The sequence below is a fragment of the Abramis brama genome (assembly GCF_963993115.1).
Source record: "Abramis brama genome assembly, chromosome: 10".
NCBI classification, from domain to species: domain Eukaryota; kingdom Metazoa; phylum Chordata; class Actinopteri; order Cypriniformes; family Leuciscidae; genus Abramis; species Abramis brama.
Window position 1 is genome coordinate 9,119,579 of NC_139972.1, and position 15,026 is coordinate 9,134,604.

General features: G+C 37.7%; 2 protein-coding genes across 3 annotated transcripts in view; both read right to left on the minus strand.

Annotated features, from left to right (window-relative positions):
* Positions 1-7,576: 7,576 nt before the first annotated feature.
* On the minus strand, positions 7,577-10,165 carry kcne4 (potassium voltage-gated channel, Isk-related family, member 4). The gene is made up of 2 exons (XM_084126532.1): positions 9,863-10,165; positions 7,577-9,034 (listed from the first exon to the last, which is right to left on the minus strand). Exon 2 carries the CDS (start codon positions 9,006-9,008, stop codon positions 8,532-8,534), a length of 477 nt encoding a protein of 158 aa, XP_083982658.1. The 5' UTR covers positions 9,009-9,034; positions 9,863-10,165; the 3' UTR covers positions 7,577-8,531.
* Positions 10,166-12,692: 2,527 nt separating this feature from the next.
* acsl3a (acyl-CoA synthetase long chain family member 3a) overlaps positions 12,693-15,026 on the minus strand; it is a 36,863-nt gene continuing 34,529 nt past the window's right edge. For both annotated transcript variants that reach the window (XM_084125962.1, XM_084125961.1), the window contains one exon: positions 12,693-14,826. In XM_084125962.1, coding sequence (XP_083982088.1) covers positions 14,669-14,826 — 158 coding nt within the window. In that variant the 3' untranslated portion in view covers positions 12,693-14,668. The remainder of the gene's footprint in view (positions 14,827-15,026) is intronic.

Here is a 15,026-nt window from a genome sequence, read left to right on the forward strand (position 1 = left end):
TGATTCCTTCAGAGTGAACACGGGTGAATCTGACTGCAGTATATGTGAAAGATATGAATAAAAATGATGTTATTTCAGCCAGCGCACATACCTGTATTTACATCCTGTTTTCGGTCGAAGTCCATAGTAATCGATTGTCGAGTTCACACGCGTGATCATAGGTAACTTAACCTATGCGCGTGAGCTCTTGTAAGGAGAAGGAAGTGATTACTTTGTTGAATGTTGGAAACCAGATGGAAAGTAATGCTGAAGAGATGGAACAGGATGGTGAGGGATTTGATGGGTCAAATAGAGTGAAAGATTTGTATTCTTTGGAGGAAATCAATAATTTCCTGGATGAAACGTTTGGACGGTCAGTTAAGGTTGATGATTACTTTGCTGACACAGAAAAATTCATTAGGTCGGTGGCAATATTACAAAAGATTTTTAATTTGTTGGATGAACGGAAGTGGTATCGTTTGAGGTAACATGACATGGCACTTAAAAAGTTTTCCAAGTCAAACAAAACTAGAAAAGGAAAAAAAGCTTTAGCAAAAGTAAGTAAGTGTAAGTGATGTCAGCCTTGATCATGTTGCACTTTTTGCATTTTTTTTTTCTCGGTCTGTCCCTCTCTTTCTTTTTTTCTATGGGGAGTTTAAGAGTGGGCTCTTTAAATATGAATGGTGGGAGAGATAGAAGAGAGAAATGGTTAAGGAGGTAGAAAAAATAAACATACATAATCTTTTTAAGTAACCCATAGCACAATAAAAGCTGAAGTTGATTGGGGTTTATCTTGGGGTGGTCACATTTGTTTAAATCATGTGAGTAATGTGAGTGGAGGGGTAGCAATACTATTTTCTAGTAATTCAAAAATTAATGTTTTAAGTTCCTGTGATCTAGTTAAAGGTCGTGGTCAAATGGTTAAAGCTAACATAGAGGGTTCAATCTATTGTTTTATTAATATTTATGCCCCTAATATTGGGACTGAAAGAATTTAATTTTTAAATAATATAAAGAAAGCTCTTGAGTTAAATGATTTTGACTATCTTATTCTAGGTGGGGATTGGAATTGTACTGTTGATTTTAACAATGACAGGCTTAGTGAGGAGCCACATTTACAATCTAGTAGGAATTTAAAATGTTTATTGGTTCAGTTTGATCTAATGGATGCATGGATAATTAAATTTCCAAATGAAAGGCAAACATGGGTCAAAATCTTAGATGGAAGAGTGAGTGCAGCAAGACTAGATGGATTTTATTTGTCAAAAGGACTTAGATCAAAGTTAATTGATAGTGTAATTAGACCAGTTGGATTTTCTGATCATCACCTTATTACTGTGACTATATTTTTTTTTTAAGCAAGACGTTAATAGATCTCAATGGCATATTAATAATAAATTGCTCCAAGATGAAACATTTTGTGGGAATTTTAAAATTCTATGGCAGAAGTGGAAATATTTTTTTTTTCTTTTGAGTCTCTAAATAAGTGGTGGGAAGTTGGAAAGGCTTAAATCAGAATTTTTTTGTCAACAATATACTTATTTTTCTTATGTTATGTTACAACAGGCCATGAAGGAGGTTGAGGAGGCCATGAGACAGATTGAAAATGGCCTTTTAAATGGTGGGGATGATGAAAGTAATGATGCACTGAAAACAAAAAGAGTGGAACTGAGTTCCTTGCTGCAAGAAAAAATAAAAGGGGTTCTCATGAGGTCAAGATACATTCAATTAAAAGACATGGATGCCTCAAGTACTTTTTTCTTCAACTTGGAAAAAAACTAGTGTGAAAGATCAGCACATGACATGTCTGAGATGTCCAGATGGCCATGTAACAACAGATGGAGGTGAAATTAGATGTTTTTTTACACGGAGTTGTATGGCAAAGAACAATGTGATGAGGAATGTGTACAAGAGCTCTTTGAAGGTCTGCCTAAGCTTTGAGGAATTGAACAAACTGAGCTGGATAAAGGAATAAGCTTGGAGGAACTCACATTAGCTGTTAATCAGCTGACCTCAGGGACTGCAATAGATGAACTCAGACTTTTTTAAACATTTCTGTGGGACTATAGGACCTGATGTACATGAGGTCCTGATGAGCTCTTTTGAACAAAGCTTACTTCCAACCTCCTGTAGAAAAGCTGTTCTAACATTAGTTCCTAAAAAAGGAGATTTATCTCATCTTAAGAACTGGAGACCTGTTGCGCTTTTATGTACTGAATATAAAGTGCTTTCTAGATCTGTGTCTAATAGGCTGAAGCCTTATATTGGCTTACTTGTACATATGGATCTATTGTATCCCAGACTGGACCATAATGGACAATTTATTTTTAACAAGAGATGTATTAGATGTGTGCAAAGTGTATGATCAGAATGTCAGACTTTTTTCCTTGGATCAAGAGAAAGCATTTGACAGAATTGATCATAGGTTTTTGTTTTATGTTTTAAAAGCTTTTGGTTTTGGAGAGAGATTTTTAGCCTGGATAAGTCTCCTTTATAACGGAGCTTCATGTATGGTTAAAGTGGGGAGGGGACTTAGTCGACCAATACTAGTAGAAAGAGGAATAAGGCAAGGTTGTCCCATTTCAGGACAGCTTTATTCACTAGCTATTGAACCACTTTTATGCTTTCTAAGGAATAACTTGAATGGTTACCAAACTGTAATTTTTACTCCCCTTTAGTTGTATCTGCATATGATAATGACATTAATATGTTCATGAAAAATGATGATGATATATGTACAACTGGGTTTGAAGTCAACTGGGATAAAAGTGAAGCTTTACAAGTGGGAAAGTGGGAAGAGGAGAAGCTGAAGGTTTGAAGGTCAAGGTTTGAAATGGGGAAAACATTTATTAAAAGTGTTGGGTATTTTCTGGGAGGGAATAATGGAGAAGGTGTGTGCGAAAATGTCCAAGTGGAAGTGGTTGCTGTCCCAGATGTCATACAGACGACGTGTTTTAGTAATAAATAATTTGGTTTCTTCCATGCTTTGGCATAAATTCATGGTTTTAAATCCACCAAAAGCACTGATTCAAAGTTTACAGAGGATTGTTCATTTTTGGACCAAAATATTCGGTAAAGAAAAAACAAAAACATATTTTGATGAATTATGCGTTATGATGTTAGACTAGACCATAATCGATGAGGTTCATTCATTCAGATTTTAGTACACCCAAGGGGTTGACATCACAAAATAGGCTAATACATGAATGAACCTCATCGATTATGGTCTAGTCTAACATCATAACGGCCTACTTACGCTGAACAGTTTCTCTGGCAACTGAAGATGCCCGCGACTCAGGCTGAGGAACTGCAGTGGGCCGAGGGTTTGACGCTTGCTGGATAGTCTGGTTTGTGTTGTTCTCCTCTCGTTCAATACTGCGGCAGCTTCCTGTAAAAGCTGACTTACAGATTTCGCCATGACTCGTCTTGATTACAATATGATCACATTTAAATAACTTCGTATCACACATTCACACTCACTCAACCACACTCATTCACAGGGGGGGCGTCGACGACGTCGCTTTACGGAAGGCGTGTCTGTAGCGCCGTTACTTGAATAAGCCCCACTCGCACATTAACATAGAATTTGCATGCAGGTTGTCTTTGAAAATGAAAAACTGTGAAATAAAAGAGGAAATAAAATGACAACTAAACTTTACATTTGAATTTGAAGCGTTAATAAAAAGCTTTGTAAAAACTGTATTTACAGTTTTTTTTTTTTTTCACGTTTGCCTTTTCATTTTAATATTGGCAGTCTTGCCTCGAGATTGTAGTGAAAATGAAACGTGAAATCACCAATTGCATTTAAGTTTTCAATTTGACAGGGATGATGCACTGTCACCGTGAAAATGAAATCATTTAATTTCATTCTCAATTTTGCCACATATTTTGCGTACAGTTTTCTGCAATGAAATGGTTAATCTGGTTTTAGTTTTCATTTTTATCATTTAATTGATTTATTTAATTTTGGCAGAAAATGCCTTCCATATAATAGGGGCACTTTAAATTATTAGAAAATAATTCACAACCGAGTTGTAACGGCCACTTTCTAATAATTGTTCAACGGCCGATCATCAGTTATACCTTACTTGACTCACTGTATATCTATTTGATCTCTCATTAGGGAATTTTAGAGAAAAACATCTGAAGTTGATGCTCGACTGAAGCATAACTGGGAACTCCATTAATTCTCACAAGCTATGAAACATCTATGAAAGAGACATTATTATTTTTTCTCTGAGGTTTCTTATCAGTGAACATTATTGTCTGTTTAAGGTTCTTGAATTGCTCTTTGTGTCTTTGGAAATTTAAAAAAGTTGTTCATATCAGTGTTTAGGTTCTTCAAAGCAACAATACAGACGCTTTTCTGAAGAACTAGGATAAAAAGTACTTTATGGAACTTCAATGGCATGTTTCCCTTTGTAGTTTTACTTGGAACTGTGCATTAATCTTTAACAGCAGAGGGTTTGAGTCTGTTCCTCAATTATTTTTTCAGTATTTTGGGCCAGTTTGATCTTCGTCATTGCAACATTTCATGCAATGTTTATGTGCTTGCTTGAACTTTTCAGGAGCACACACACATCAACACGTCCCCTCACATGGATGTACTGACACCATCCGGATATCCGGATAAATTAAGCCCTTTCTCTTGTACCTGTTGCCATAGAAACTCTCATTAAGAGCCGGGAGACACGGAACGTTTGCGTGTGTTCAGACTCCTCAGAGGATGGTTTGGGTCAGCGTGTGCATCTTATCAATATGCTCAATCTTATTGGCACTCTTGATCTTTCTAATTACATCTGACTATTCAGATCGACAAGTTGGTTTGCCATTTAAAACATGGCAAGCCACATACATTTCCATTAAATGGAAAGTCTTAAAGGTCAGAGAAGAAAGAGACAGAGGGAGTTTTTTTGTATTAGGGATTTACTTTGTAAATGTTAGCATCAAATGTCAGTGTGACTAAATCAGTGAGCAAAGAGAGAGAAATTACTTTTATTTTACGGTTTATTTTGAGCACAAGTGCACTGCCAAAGTCTGTGAAACAGCCCAGTATTAATCTGTTAATCTTTGTAAAAAAATTGTTCAGTGATAAAAGCTTTTACTTTCAGCATGAGCCATTCCTTGTTCACCCAAAAATGAAAATGCTGTCATCATTTACACACCCTCATGTCTTTCCAGTCCCGTAAGACTGTCGTTCATCTTCGGAACACAAACGGAGATCTTTTTGATGAAATCTGAGAGTTTTCTGTCCCTCCATTGACAGCTACGCAACTGACACTTTAATGCTTTAAAAAGTTCATAAAGAGATCGTAAAACTAATCCATATGTTTTGTCAAAACATTTCTGAAGAGACTCGATCGCTTTATATGATAAACAGATATAAACATTCATCAACTCACACATCAGTTGTGGTAAGCGGAAGCTCAAGCATGTTCGCTTGACGTGTGAGAACCAATGAGGATCATTCTCGTGTTACGCATCACTTTGAGCTTCAGCAAGAACCAATGAGGTTCATTCTCGTGTTATGCATCACTTTGAGCTTCAGCAAGAACCAATGATGTTCATTCTCGTGTTACGCATCACTTTGAGCTTCTGCAAGAACCAATGAGGTTCATTCTCGTGTTACGCATCACGTTTGAACTTCAGCAAGAACCAATGAGGTTCATTCTCGTGTTACGCATCACTTTGAGCTTCTGCAAGAACCAATGAGGTTCATTCTCGTGTTACGCATCACTTTGAGCTTCTGCAAGAACCAATGATGTTCATTCTTGTGTTACGCATCACTTTGAGCTTCAGCAAGAACCAATGAGGTTCATTCTCGTGTTACGCATCACTTTGAGCTTCTGCAAGAACCAATGATGTTCATTCTCGTGTTACGCATCACTTTGAGCTTCAGCAAGAACCAATGAGGTTCATTCTCGTGTTACGCATCACTTTGAGCTTCTGCAAGAACCAATGAGGTTCATTCTTGTGTTACACAGCAATTTTAATTATTTTTGGGTGAACAATCCCTTTAAGCTCCAAAAATGTAACATCACATTATTGTGATATGGGCAACAGGTCAGCACACAAAACTTTTTCAATTTGATAGACATCACAAAAAAATCTTTCAGTAAGTGACTATGTTCTGAATAATTTACAATAACTCTAAATAAAATAATAATAAAAAAAGGCTCCAAAAGTGTTTGTTTTTTTACTTTGTTTTCACTGATAAATCCTCAATAACTGCTTAACGTTTTCAAATGTCATTTGCATGACTCAAAAGGATGTGTGAGTGCAATTTGAGAGCTATATGAGAGCAACATTTTCAGTAATAGCTTAAATTTCAATTTGTTCCTCAAGCTATCATATGAGTTCATATTAAGCTATCATATGACTTTCATTGTATGCAAAAGAGCCAGAACATTGTCCCTATTCTGCCTAATACTGTTGACAAAAAAAAATAAAAATAAACACCCAAAAGTAGCTGTTTCCAGGTCAGTTACTGCTGTCCTATTCACAGTTACTGTTGCACAGAAATAATAACACAGATCCTGATTTGTCCATTCATGCCATAGATGTTTCAGAGAAACATAGAGAGAGGGAGGCCGTGCTTTTCATTTCCTCTACAGGGAGTTTGAGTCACACTAACCTTTCTTCTGTCTTTCACACAGTCCAATCATTTCATCAAAATGAATCTACTTGGGAGTATAAGCTGGACCATAAACAGACGTGACTGCATGTATAAGCTTGCTTGTATTTTCTTTTCAGATAAAATAGATCAGAATCTGATTTTCACGACATGGTTTATAATTCATGATCTTTGATAGAGCAAAAAAATTATTCAGTAAATTATTCACATGCTGTGTTTTGTTCGGAAGTCTTTTTATGTAACTGTAAGACTAAACGAAACAGCTGGTTTTCCATTTTTACTCGTCACTTTGAAAAGCAGCAAGGCCAACAGGTTGACCAAATCTGAATATTTTTCTCTAAAAACTTTCCTAATACTGCGTCCAACTCACATCAGATGAACCGAGGACATTTTTATTGGAAAAGATCCACTCAGACGGAAAACATGCGAGAAGTTTCCACTGCACTCCCTGGGGCGGAAGACGGGTCGCTGACACTTGTGCATGTGATGTCATTTCATTAGGACAACAAAGACTGATTATTATGATGAAGGATTCGGGTTATTATAATCATGCAGATGATCTATGTAAAAGCACACAATCATGAATGTAGCAAAACCCCCTTTGTCCCAGAGTGAACATCAGCCCGTTCTCAAGGGGATTAATAGAATGAAAAATGTTTCAGGAGTGGACGCTTGAAAGATCTCTATCGTTTTAATGACGCTAAGAGGCCTCACACAATCTATTCTCATCGGGCTTCAGAACGTCTATAGGCTATGAACAGGGTTTCAGTTCCTGTTGAAAATATATATGAAACAATGTTTCAATGACATTTCAAGCTGTGGTAATTATGTGATTTACTAGGATTTACATTTCTAACTGCTTATGTTCTTATGTAAAAATGAGTCTGAGAAAAATGCCTTGCAGTCTTTGACTCCCCCTAGAGGCGATAATCGGTAAGTGCAAACATAAATAGGCACAAAACCTTCACATTAGGAACATTTTATTTAGTTTACACAAAGTAACACATAAAAAATAAGATAAAATTTAAATAGACATCCATGCATGTAGAACAATATATACAGATCATTTTACATACTAATTTTAACATTTTAAATCATTTTACACATCCGTGTGGATGACGATATAGGCCTTTAGTAAGTAAAATGATTTTAAAAAGTTTTTTTTTTTTCAAGTGATTCCAGGTTTATCGCAATGTTTGCAGTGGTTACATCGCGTTTAAGGCCTGAAACATACTTTACACAAATACGTGAATAGGCTTCTAGTAACACAGGTTCAATTTCCTGTGTCATTGTTTGTATTCCAAGATCAAATCCAATTCATATCGCAAGTACGCGTTGCATTCAGCGTTGCCACAAGGGGCGCTACAGGACATTAGCTTGATCAGTCTCTTTCTGCAGTTCATTTCCTTTTTCAGGCCGACTAATGCTTCTGAAGATAATTTTGCTGAGCCACTCCGCTAAAGTCAGTTGTGTCGATATTTTCAATGAGATTTGCCAGTGAAGCTAGCATGCAACAAAGACTAGGAAAGTTACCACAGCTGCCACAGCAACGCAATAGTGCACAACTTAACTATGTACAAACTTCCGTTGGCTTTCGTAGGGCTACTTGTGTAAAAGTATGTTTCTGGCGTAAGAGTTCGTACTTGCCGCCAAGGCACTTTAGAGAACTTTTTGCCGCGGACACTTAACGGCAACCAGTTCCTGCCACCTTACTACAGTTATTGTAAAACCAGAATAAAGTAACACAGGATTTTTCTTAAAACAGTACAGGAAACTTTCAAAAAAGTCCTTTAATTTATTTTGTATTACAATGGTGGCTAGAACCAATTTCAAACAGTTTCATTTGTAGTAACCTAAACTGTGGTAATTATTATTGGCGGGAACTTTGGTTGCCATAGTAATGTTTTTGGCGGGAAACTCAGAGGTTTTCCCCGGGGTTGTGGTCCGATCCTACGCCCGTTTTCTTTGTATCCTCGGGTCCACCGCTGTCCGACTCCTCCTCGATGGCGAAGTGCACATCTGCTACGGAGCTGAGAGAGCTCACACTGCTCTGCTCCACCGAGCACAACGCGCACGCCAGAGGCGAGCGGCCGGTGTTCAGCATGAATGGCACCGGCGTGGTGCGCAGCGCGGGAAGACTGAAACTGTTCTTCTTCTGGCTCGCGCCCCACTCGCGTTGCTCCTCCTCGTGCAGAAGCCGCGTGAACGCGTTCGTGCGACGCTTCTCGCGCCGCTTGGTGCGCAGGTAACCGAGCATGATCCCAATGAGGAAGACTCCGTAGAAGGACACGACGATGATGATGTACAGGTACGCGTTGCTGTCGCTTCCACCGGGCAACGCGCTTCTGTTGCTCTGCTGCGATGAAAGCGCGGAGGCGTTGTGCGCCAACTCCATTACGACAGTCACAGGAACTGAGTTACCTGTAGAAAGCACATTACAGAAAGTTAAAATGACATATTATTATTTATACTAAGAATATATAGGCTGTTCGGTGTCGTGTCGGCCCCTAAGTTAATATGATATTTGCAATGGAAATGAATCAATCAAAACTAACTTTAGCTGGATAATAACTTAATTCTAGAGCTGATGTAAAGCCAAAACAATCTGTTACTTTAATTTCCTATTATCACTGTAAAGCTGCTTTGAAACCATCTATATTGTTAAAAGCACTATAAGGTGACTTGACTATTAGAATAAACATCTGTAAGAAAAAAGTGATTATATTAGAGTTCAATTCTCACTATTAACTATGACTTTTGCCTCAATTGCAACTTTTTAATAGTTAGTAAGGTAGTTGTTAAGTTTAGGTATTTGATTTAGAGATGTAGAATATGGTCATGCAGAATAAGGCATTAATATGTGCTTTATAAATACTAATAAACAGTCAATATCCTAGTAATATGCATGCCAATAAGCAACGAGTTCATAGTGAGAATTGGACCCTAAACGTGTTACCGATAGTTGGTTATTATTATGACTAAAATTGGATCACAAAGAAATGGGGAATTTACAAAATCAGATTTCTTCCAGAAAACCTAAAACTAAAAAGAATCTTTAAAACCACTTCAGCAAAATCAGCTCTAGCCTACATCAAAGTTCATAATGACTAAAGTTTTTGTAAACTATCCTCGCATATTTAGACATGACTTAAACATATGTTTATATTTGAAAGTAGCCTACATCGCAGCTTTTTAATGTAAAGTATTATAAAGTAGTCAAAAGGCCAGTGCTGTAGGCTAGTTACTCACCGGGATGTTTCACCCTGCAGCGCGTCAGCCCGTTTCACGCGTTTCCTCGAGTCTCTCTGGATTGTAACGGGTTTGTCAGCAGAGTCCCGTTTAAATAGCGGATCCCATGCCTGGACACGAGCCAGCGGGGTCTGTGACAGAGGTTCAGCGAGTCGAGATCCTCACGTTCTTCCTCGCTTGAGCTCACACACACATTCTGATGACGTTTAATGAAGTCCAAGTGCGCAGCGCTGCCAAATGTGCTAGTTTATCATAACATATCCAGACAGGCTTGCTTTAGGAAAGCCTCTTCTTCTGCAGAGCAGCAAGCTTTTGGAAAAACCAGAGGAATGGGTTGCACGAATTATGCAGAAACAAGAATGGCTCACGCAAAAAGGAAAAATCCTTCATCACTGAACAATGAACAATTATATTTTTTACTAAGATTAACAGATTAATGCATGCTTTAAAAAATATTTTTCTCATTGTTAGTCCATGTTAGCTAATGCATTAATGGGATAGTTCACCCAAAAATTAAAACTGTCATTAATTACAAAGAATGCAGGCTAAGTAAGAATTTTGTTCATCTTCGTAACACAAATTTTGATCTTTCTGAAGAAACCCTGTCAATAATTGTCTCCCTTAAAACGTATCTTTGATCACCAAAATTATATATTTAAACGCATTTACTTGAAAAAAAATCTTCATGCCTTAAAATATCTTGAATGTAACTCTACACCCTTGCCTCATTTAGTATACGCGGTTCTATGAATATGCAAATGAGCCCCGCCTCCACTCACTCACTCAGCTCAGAGATCCACTGGTTGACGATCACACGTTGATCTGATTGTTTACAAGGTAGTTTGTGACGTCAGAAACACCAGCGATTTAAACCGTGTTTTTGAGACTGTCTTTGGTTCACTGCAGTTTTAAGGAGAAAATACTCAGAAATGGTTTCGACTTATGAATTTACACATGGGTGTCTTGACGCATATTAAAAACACCACATAGACATAAACAACATTAAAAACTTGATTTTCACCACAGGGGGACTAATAACAGATTAATACATGCTTTAAAAATATATTGCTTGTTAGTTCATGTTAGCTAAAGCATTAACTAATGAGACCTTATTGTAAAGGGTTACTTTAACAAGCATTACTATAAAAATTCAGGGTAACATTAATCAAATGCACACTGGGACTAATGCCAAGCATGCATTTGAAGTTTAAGCTGTACTGTACAACCCCACTGACGTAGTTTTCAAGGGTGTCCTGGTCTGGTTTACGTCAACAGTGAAAGAATCAGTGCCAACCTCATCTGTCTGGCAGTGATGCATCATGGGCAAGCGTAGCGTGGCATGGCTGCAGAAAACTGGAGCCAGAATATGCAAACCAAAGCCTGACCACACCTGTCAATTAGGATCGAGTAACAGAGAACTGACGCAAAGTGCATGAAGAATCTGATCAAATCAGCAGTTCTAGGGCAGTTCCTGTCTGAGACCACATTACAGACACAACAGCATTATAACACTCAGTTCTTTCAGCTACATGGACTTTTTCCAATCACAAGTCACTATAGGGACTTTTGTACTCTGCAGATCTGTAATGAACACGAGTGTGTTGTCATTTATGGAAGTATTTCTATAAAAGGGTATAGCAGACTTTCAGACATGGTCAAGATCAAACACTTCAACTTGATTAAGTATAACTTGATTATTTACACAATGGAGTTAAAGTAAGTCATTGCTCAGTGACGGATTGAGGTGTTTAAAAAAAAAAAAAAACTTTAACTCTTTTAACCTTAAGTTTGTTTTGAATGTTTTTAGAGTAACACAAACCAACTGATACCACAAAACATCACATAATTCATCACCTCCATCGCTAATACTTACTGAAGAGGATGAAAAGAAAGCCTATCAAATTGATTTCCAGTTAACAAACAATATTCACAAGTAAACATGTTTGATTAAGCCCTTGTAATCTTTCAGGGACATGGCAACATCCACTCAAACCAATAACTTACTCTATGTTCACTTAATTTGTCTTAAGACATTCTACGTACTGTATGGTATATGTGTACTGCGTAGTATGAGTTTTTTTTTCCCACAGGAAAGCCCTTCATTCCATTATCTCAAGTTCACAGGATCAATTTCATGACAAATTACAAAATAAATGACTAACTTATGACCTAATATTGCAATGTCAATGACTGATTTCATTTTAGTTCAAAACGGGCTGTTATCAGGGGCCACCGAAAACAGAGTAGGACCAAAAGGACAAAGTAATAACGATGAAAGGAGAGAGATCGTGCGACAGCTGCTTCCACAGGGATCAAAATGAGTTCAGTTAACAAGCAGAGAACAAGAAGAAGCAGGGAGCTCTTCTACTTATCCAAGATCAGCTATGAATAACAAAACTGTTATCATAAACCAAGAAGGTCTATTATACCAGGAAAATGCAGTCTGTTAGCTTTTCAAGCTTTTTAGAGTACAATTGTCAGGTTCAGGAAAAAAAAAAAAAAAAAAAATTCCTTCATTTGTTTCCTCCATAGGGAAATAGATTGTTAACAATAATGTGTAAACCTTTAAAGGAAGCCCTACTGTGAGTTATGAGGTTGTTTGTTGATGGTATAATTCTGTTGAAGCCACCTGTTTGCATTATTTCAACTTATTTGTTTAAATAATCATGTTTAACACGGGAATTCATGGTGTAAAACTACATTACCCATGATGCAGTGCAAAAATTCCACCAATCAGAGAAACATGGCAAGCAAAAGACATTGCAGGGACATCCAAAATGCCAGGACGTCCTCTATGAGGTATACATACAAGAATTTAACAACTCCATTTGCAGCAAGCCTCAGCTGGTATCTTAGATTTATTTATTTCTAAACGAAACAGTTCAACACGCTCTGAAACAACTCGAGCACATCTCAGTGTCTTTATAAGACAAATAGAGGAAAACCTCCTTGAAATGAATCAATTCAGTTTAAAATGTTTAATGGACATGGTTGAATGGTTTATATTAGAAGAATTATACTAGATCTATTATCCTGTCCAGCAGGATATACAGTCACCCAATAGGAACATTCCAATCCTTGCACGTAAATCAGAATCATCCAATGAGCAGAAACGGTTTAGTGATTTCATACTCTCCAATGAGCATGCTCTAATATTTAAATAAATCTGATTATTAACAATAACAATAATTTAAAATAAGCTTAAAGATGTTTGATTTTCCAGATCGTTGGTTAATATGCACACAGTCTCCTCCCGACAGAATTCAGTTCAAATTATGGAAAGATTGAAAAAGCAAATAATGACTTTAAGATTTCCTGATGTGTTTAGACATCCTAACAAAGCCATTCCAACGTTTGCATCAGCATTTGTCTATCTACAAGAAACTGAAGGCTTCAATGAAAAAGTAAGCTTAGAAAAACATGTCTTTTGATTCATGGGATGGGGGGGGGGTTTGGGGAAGGAGATAACATGCATAAAATGTCCTGAGAAATCGCACATTAAGCTACCCTGGTAATCCAGAGTTCTCGCAAGAGCACAAGTTGAATTTGCTCAGCGAGTTACTCTGGTGTCGAGTAATGATGCTCATTAAATATGCCCTTCGATCTGAGCTGCACCAATCACATCGGGTTATCTGATATAGGCGGGCCAGAGGCGAGATGACGACAGCGCTGTGACGTCGAAGTCATTAGTAAACATTGCAAGATGCCTATGCATGAACACCAGTTGTTTGAAACGGCTTTGGCCGCTACAATGAACGAGTTAGACTTGGCTTTTTATCTAAAACAGGAACAGAAGACGGCGCTCGAATCGTTCCTTTGCAAGAAGGACGATTTTGCTGTTTTGCCGACCGGATACAGCACGAGTCTAATCTACCAGTTAGCTCCGCTGGTAGCTAAGCGTATGGGGTTTATTGTTGTGATTGGTCGTAGTGTTATCCAATTGCGTGCAGTGAGATTTTCAAATGCATGCTTGGTGCCGCCCCTCGAGCTGGCCGATTTTCATCAGTCGACGCCAGACCCTTAATCTTTTAGATTTAGGTCTGGATTTCCAGGCTAACATTAAGCACTAATTTAATTTGAATGTGAACCCTACATTTTGCAATCCAATTCACATATTACTTTGCATCTGAGTTACATGTATTGAGAGCAAAACACAGTGCTTAGTCACCATGTATATAACCGCGATAATGTCACCAGAAGATATCTAAAAAGAAAGTTGACGTGTATGTCAGAAGAGTTTTTTTTAGTATCATCAAATAACATATGCACGTTTGTATGATGTAAAACGCATTTAAATATACGCATCACAGCACTGTGCCAAGTGCGCAAGGTATTACTGAATTCGAATGAGAAAATAGTCAGATTCATGGATTACTTCAGGTCTACACCACACCTTTCAATCCAATCGAAATGTCATTCAGATCGAGCTCATTCGGATTGATCGAGGTGTTTACATGAAGGATATGAGCAATCAATCTGATTATAAATGGATTTTATGGGTGTACTATATGTAATTGTAACATTTTTGCATGTTGGAGAGTGCGCATGTGCTTAAGTCTGGAGGAAGTCTGGCATTACTTTTGGCAGCTTTGAGTATTGCTGGTTGTGAGTGTTTGTGTTTACTGGACATCAGAAATATCATACTGATCAATCAACTGTATGAAAAATTTCCAAATGATTATGTTCACGTGTCTGTAACATCCATGGGAAATCTCCATCCTGATTGGAGTTTGCTATAGTGTGATAAGTTACTTTTTCTGGCCCTCTTGTCCGCCGTTTTTGTCTGGAATCAGCAGTGGTTTGCTTCTACTTGGCACCATACATCCTCTCAATGTCATCCTGGTAGTGAGTTTTTAGCTCCGTTCGCTTGAGTTTAAAAGCGTCTGTAACCAGGCCGGTCTCTGGAGTCCAGGGCTCAATGCTCAAGCAGATCTTCCGAGGAATCTCAAATCTTTCTAACTGGGCTGTTAAATACACAGGAACAGGAAATGAATCATAAGCACAAGTGGTAAAACTAAGTGGTAAAACAAGAAGCACAACAAATGACTTTGTGCAGGATATAAACATGAATCTATAGCAAACCTTTTTGTCAGCCGAACCCCTTAGATGTGAAATATTTACTTCATTTGGATTGGATTGGATCGGATCAGCACGGAATGGAACG

Bases quoted from the DNA above. Each gene is read 5' to 3' on its own strand.
- kcne4 (XM_084126532.1), bottom strand. From the start codon at position 9,008: ATGGAGTTGGCGCACAACGCCTCCGCGCTTTCATCGCAGCAGAGCAAC.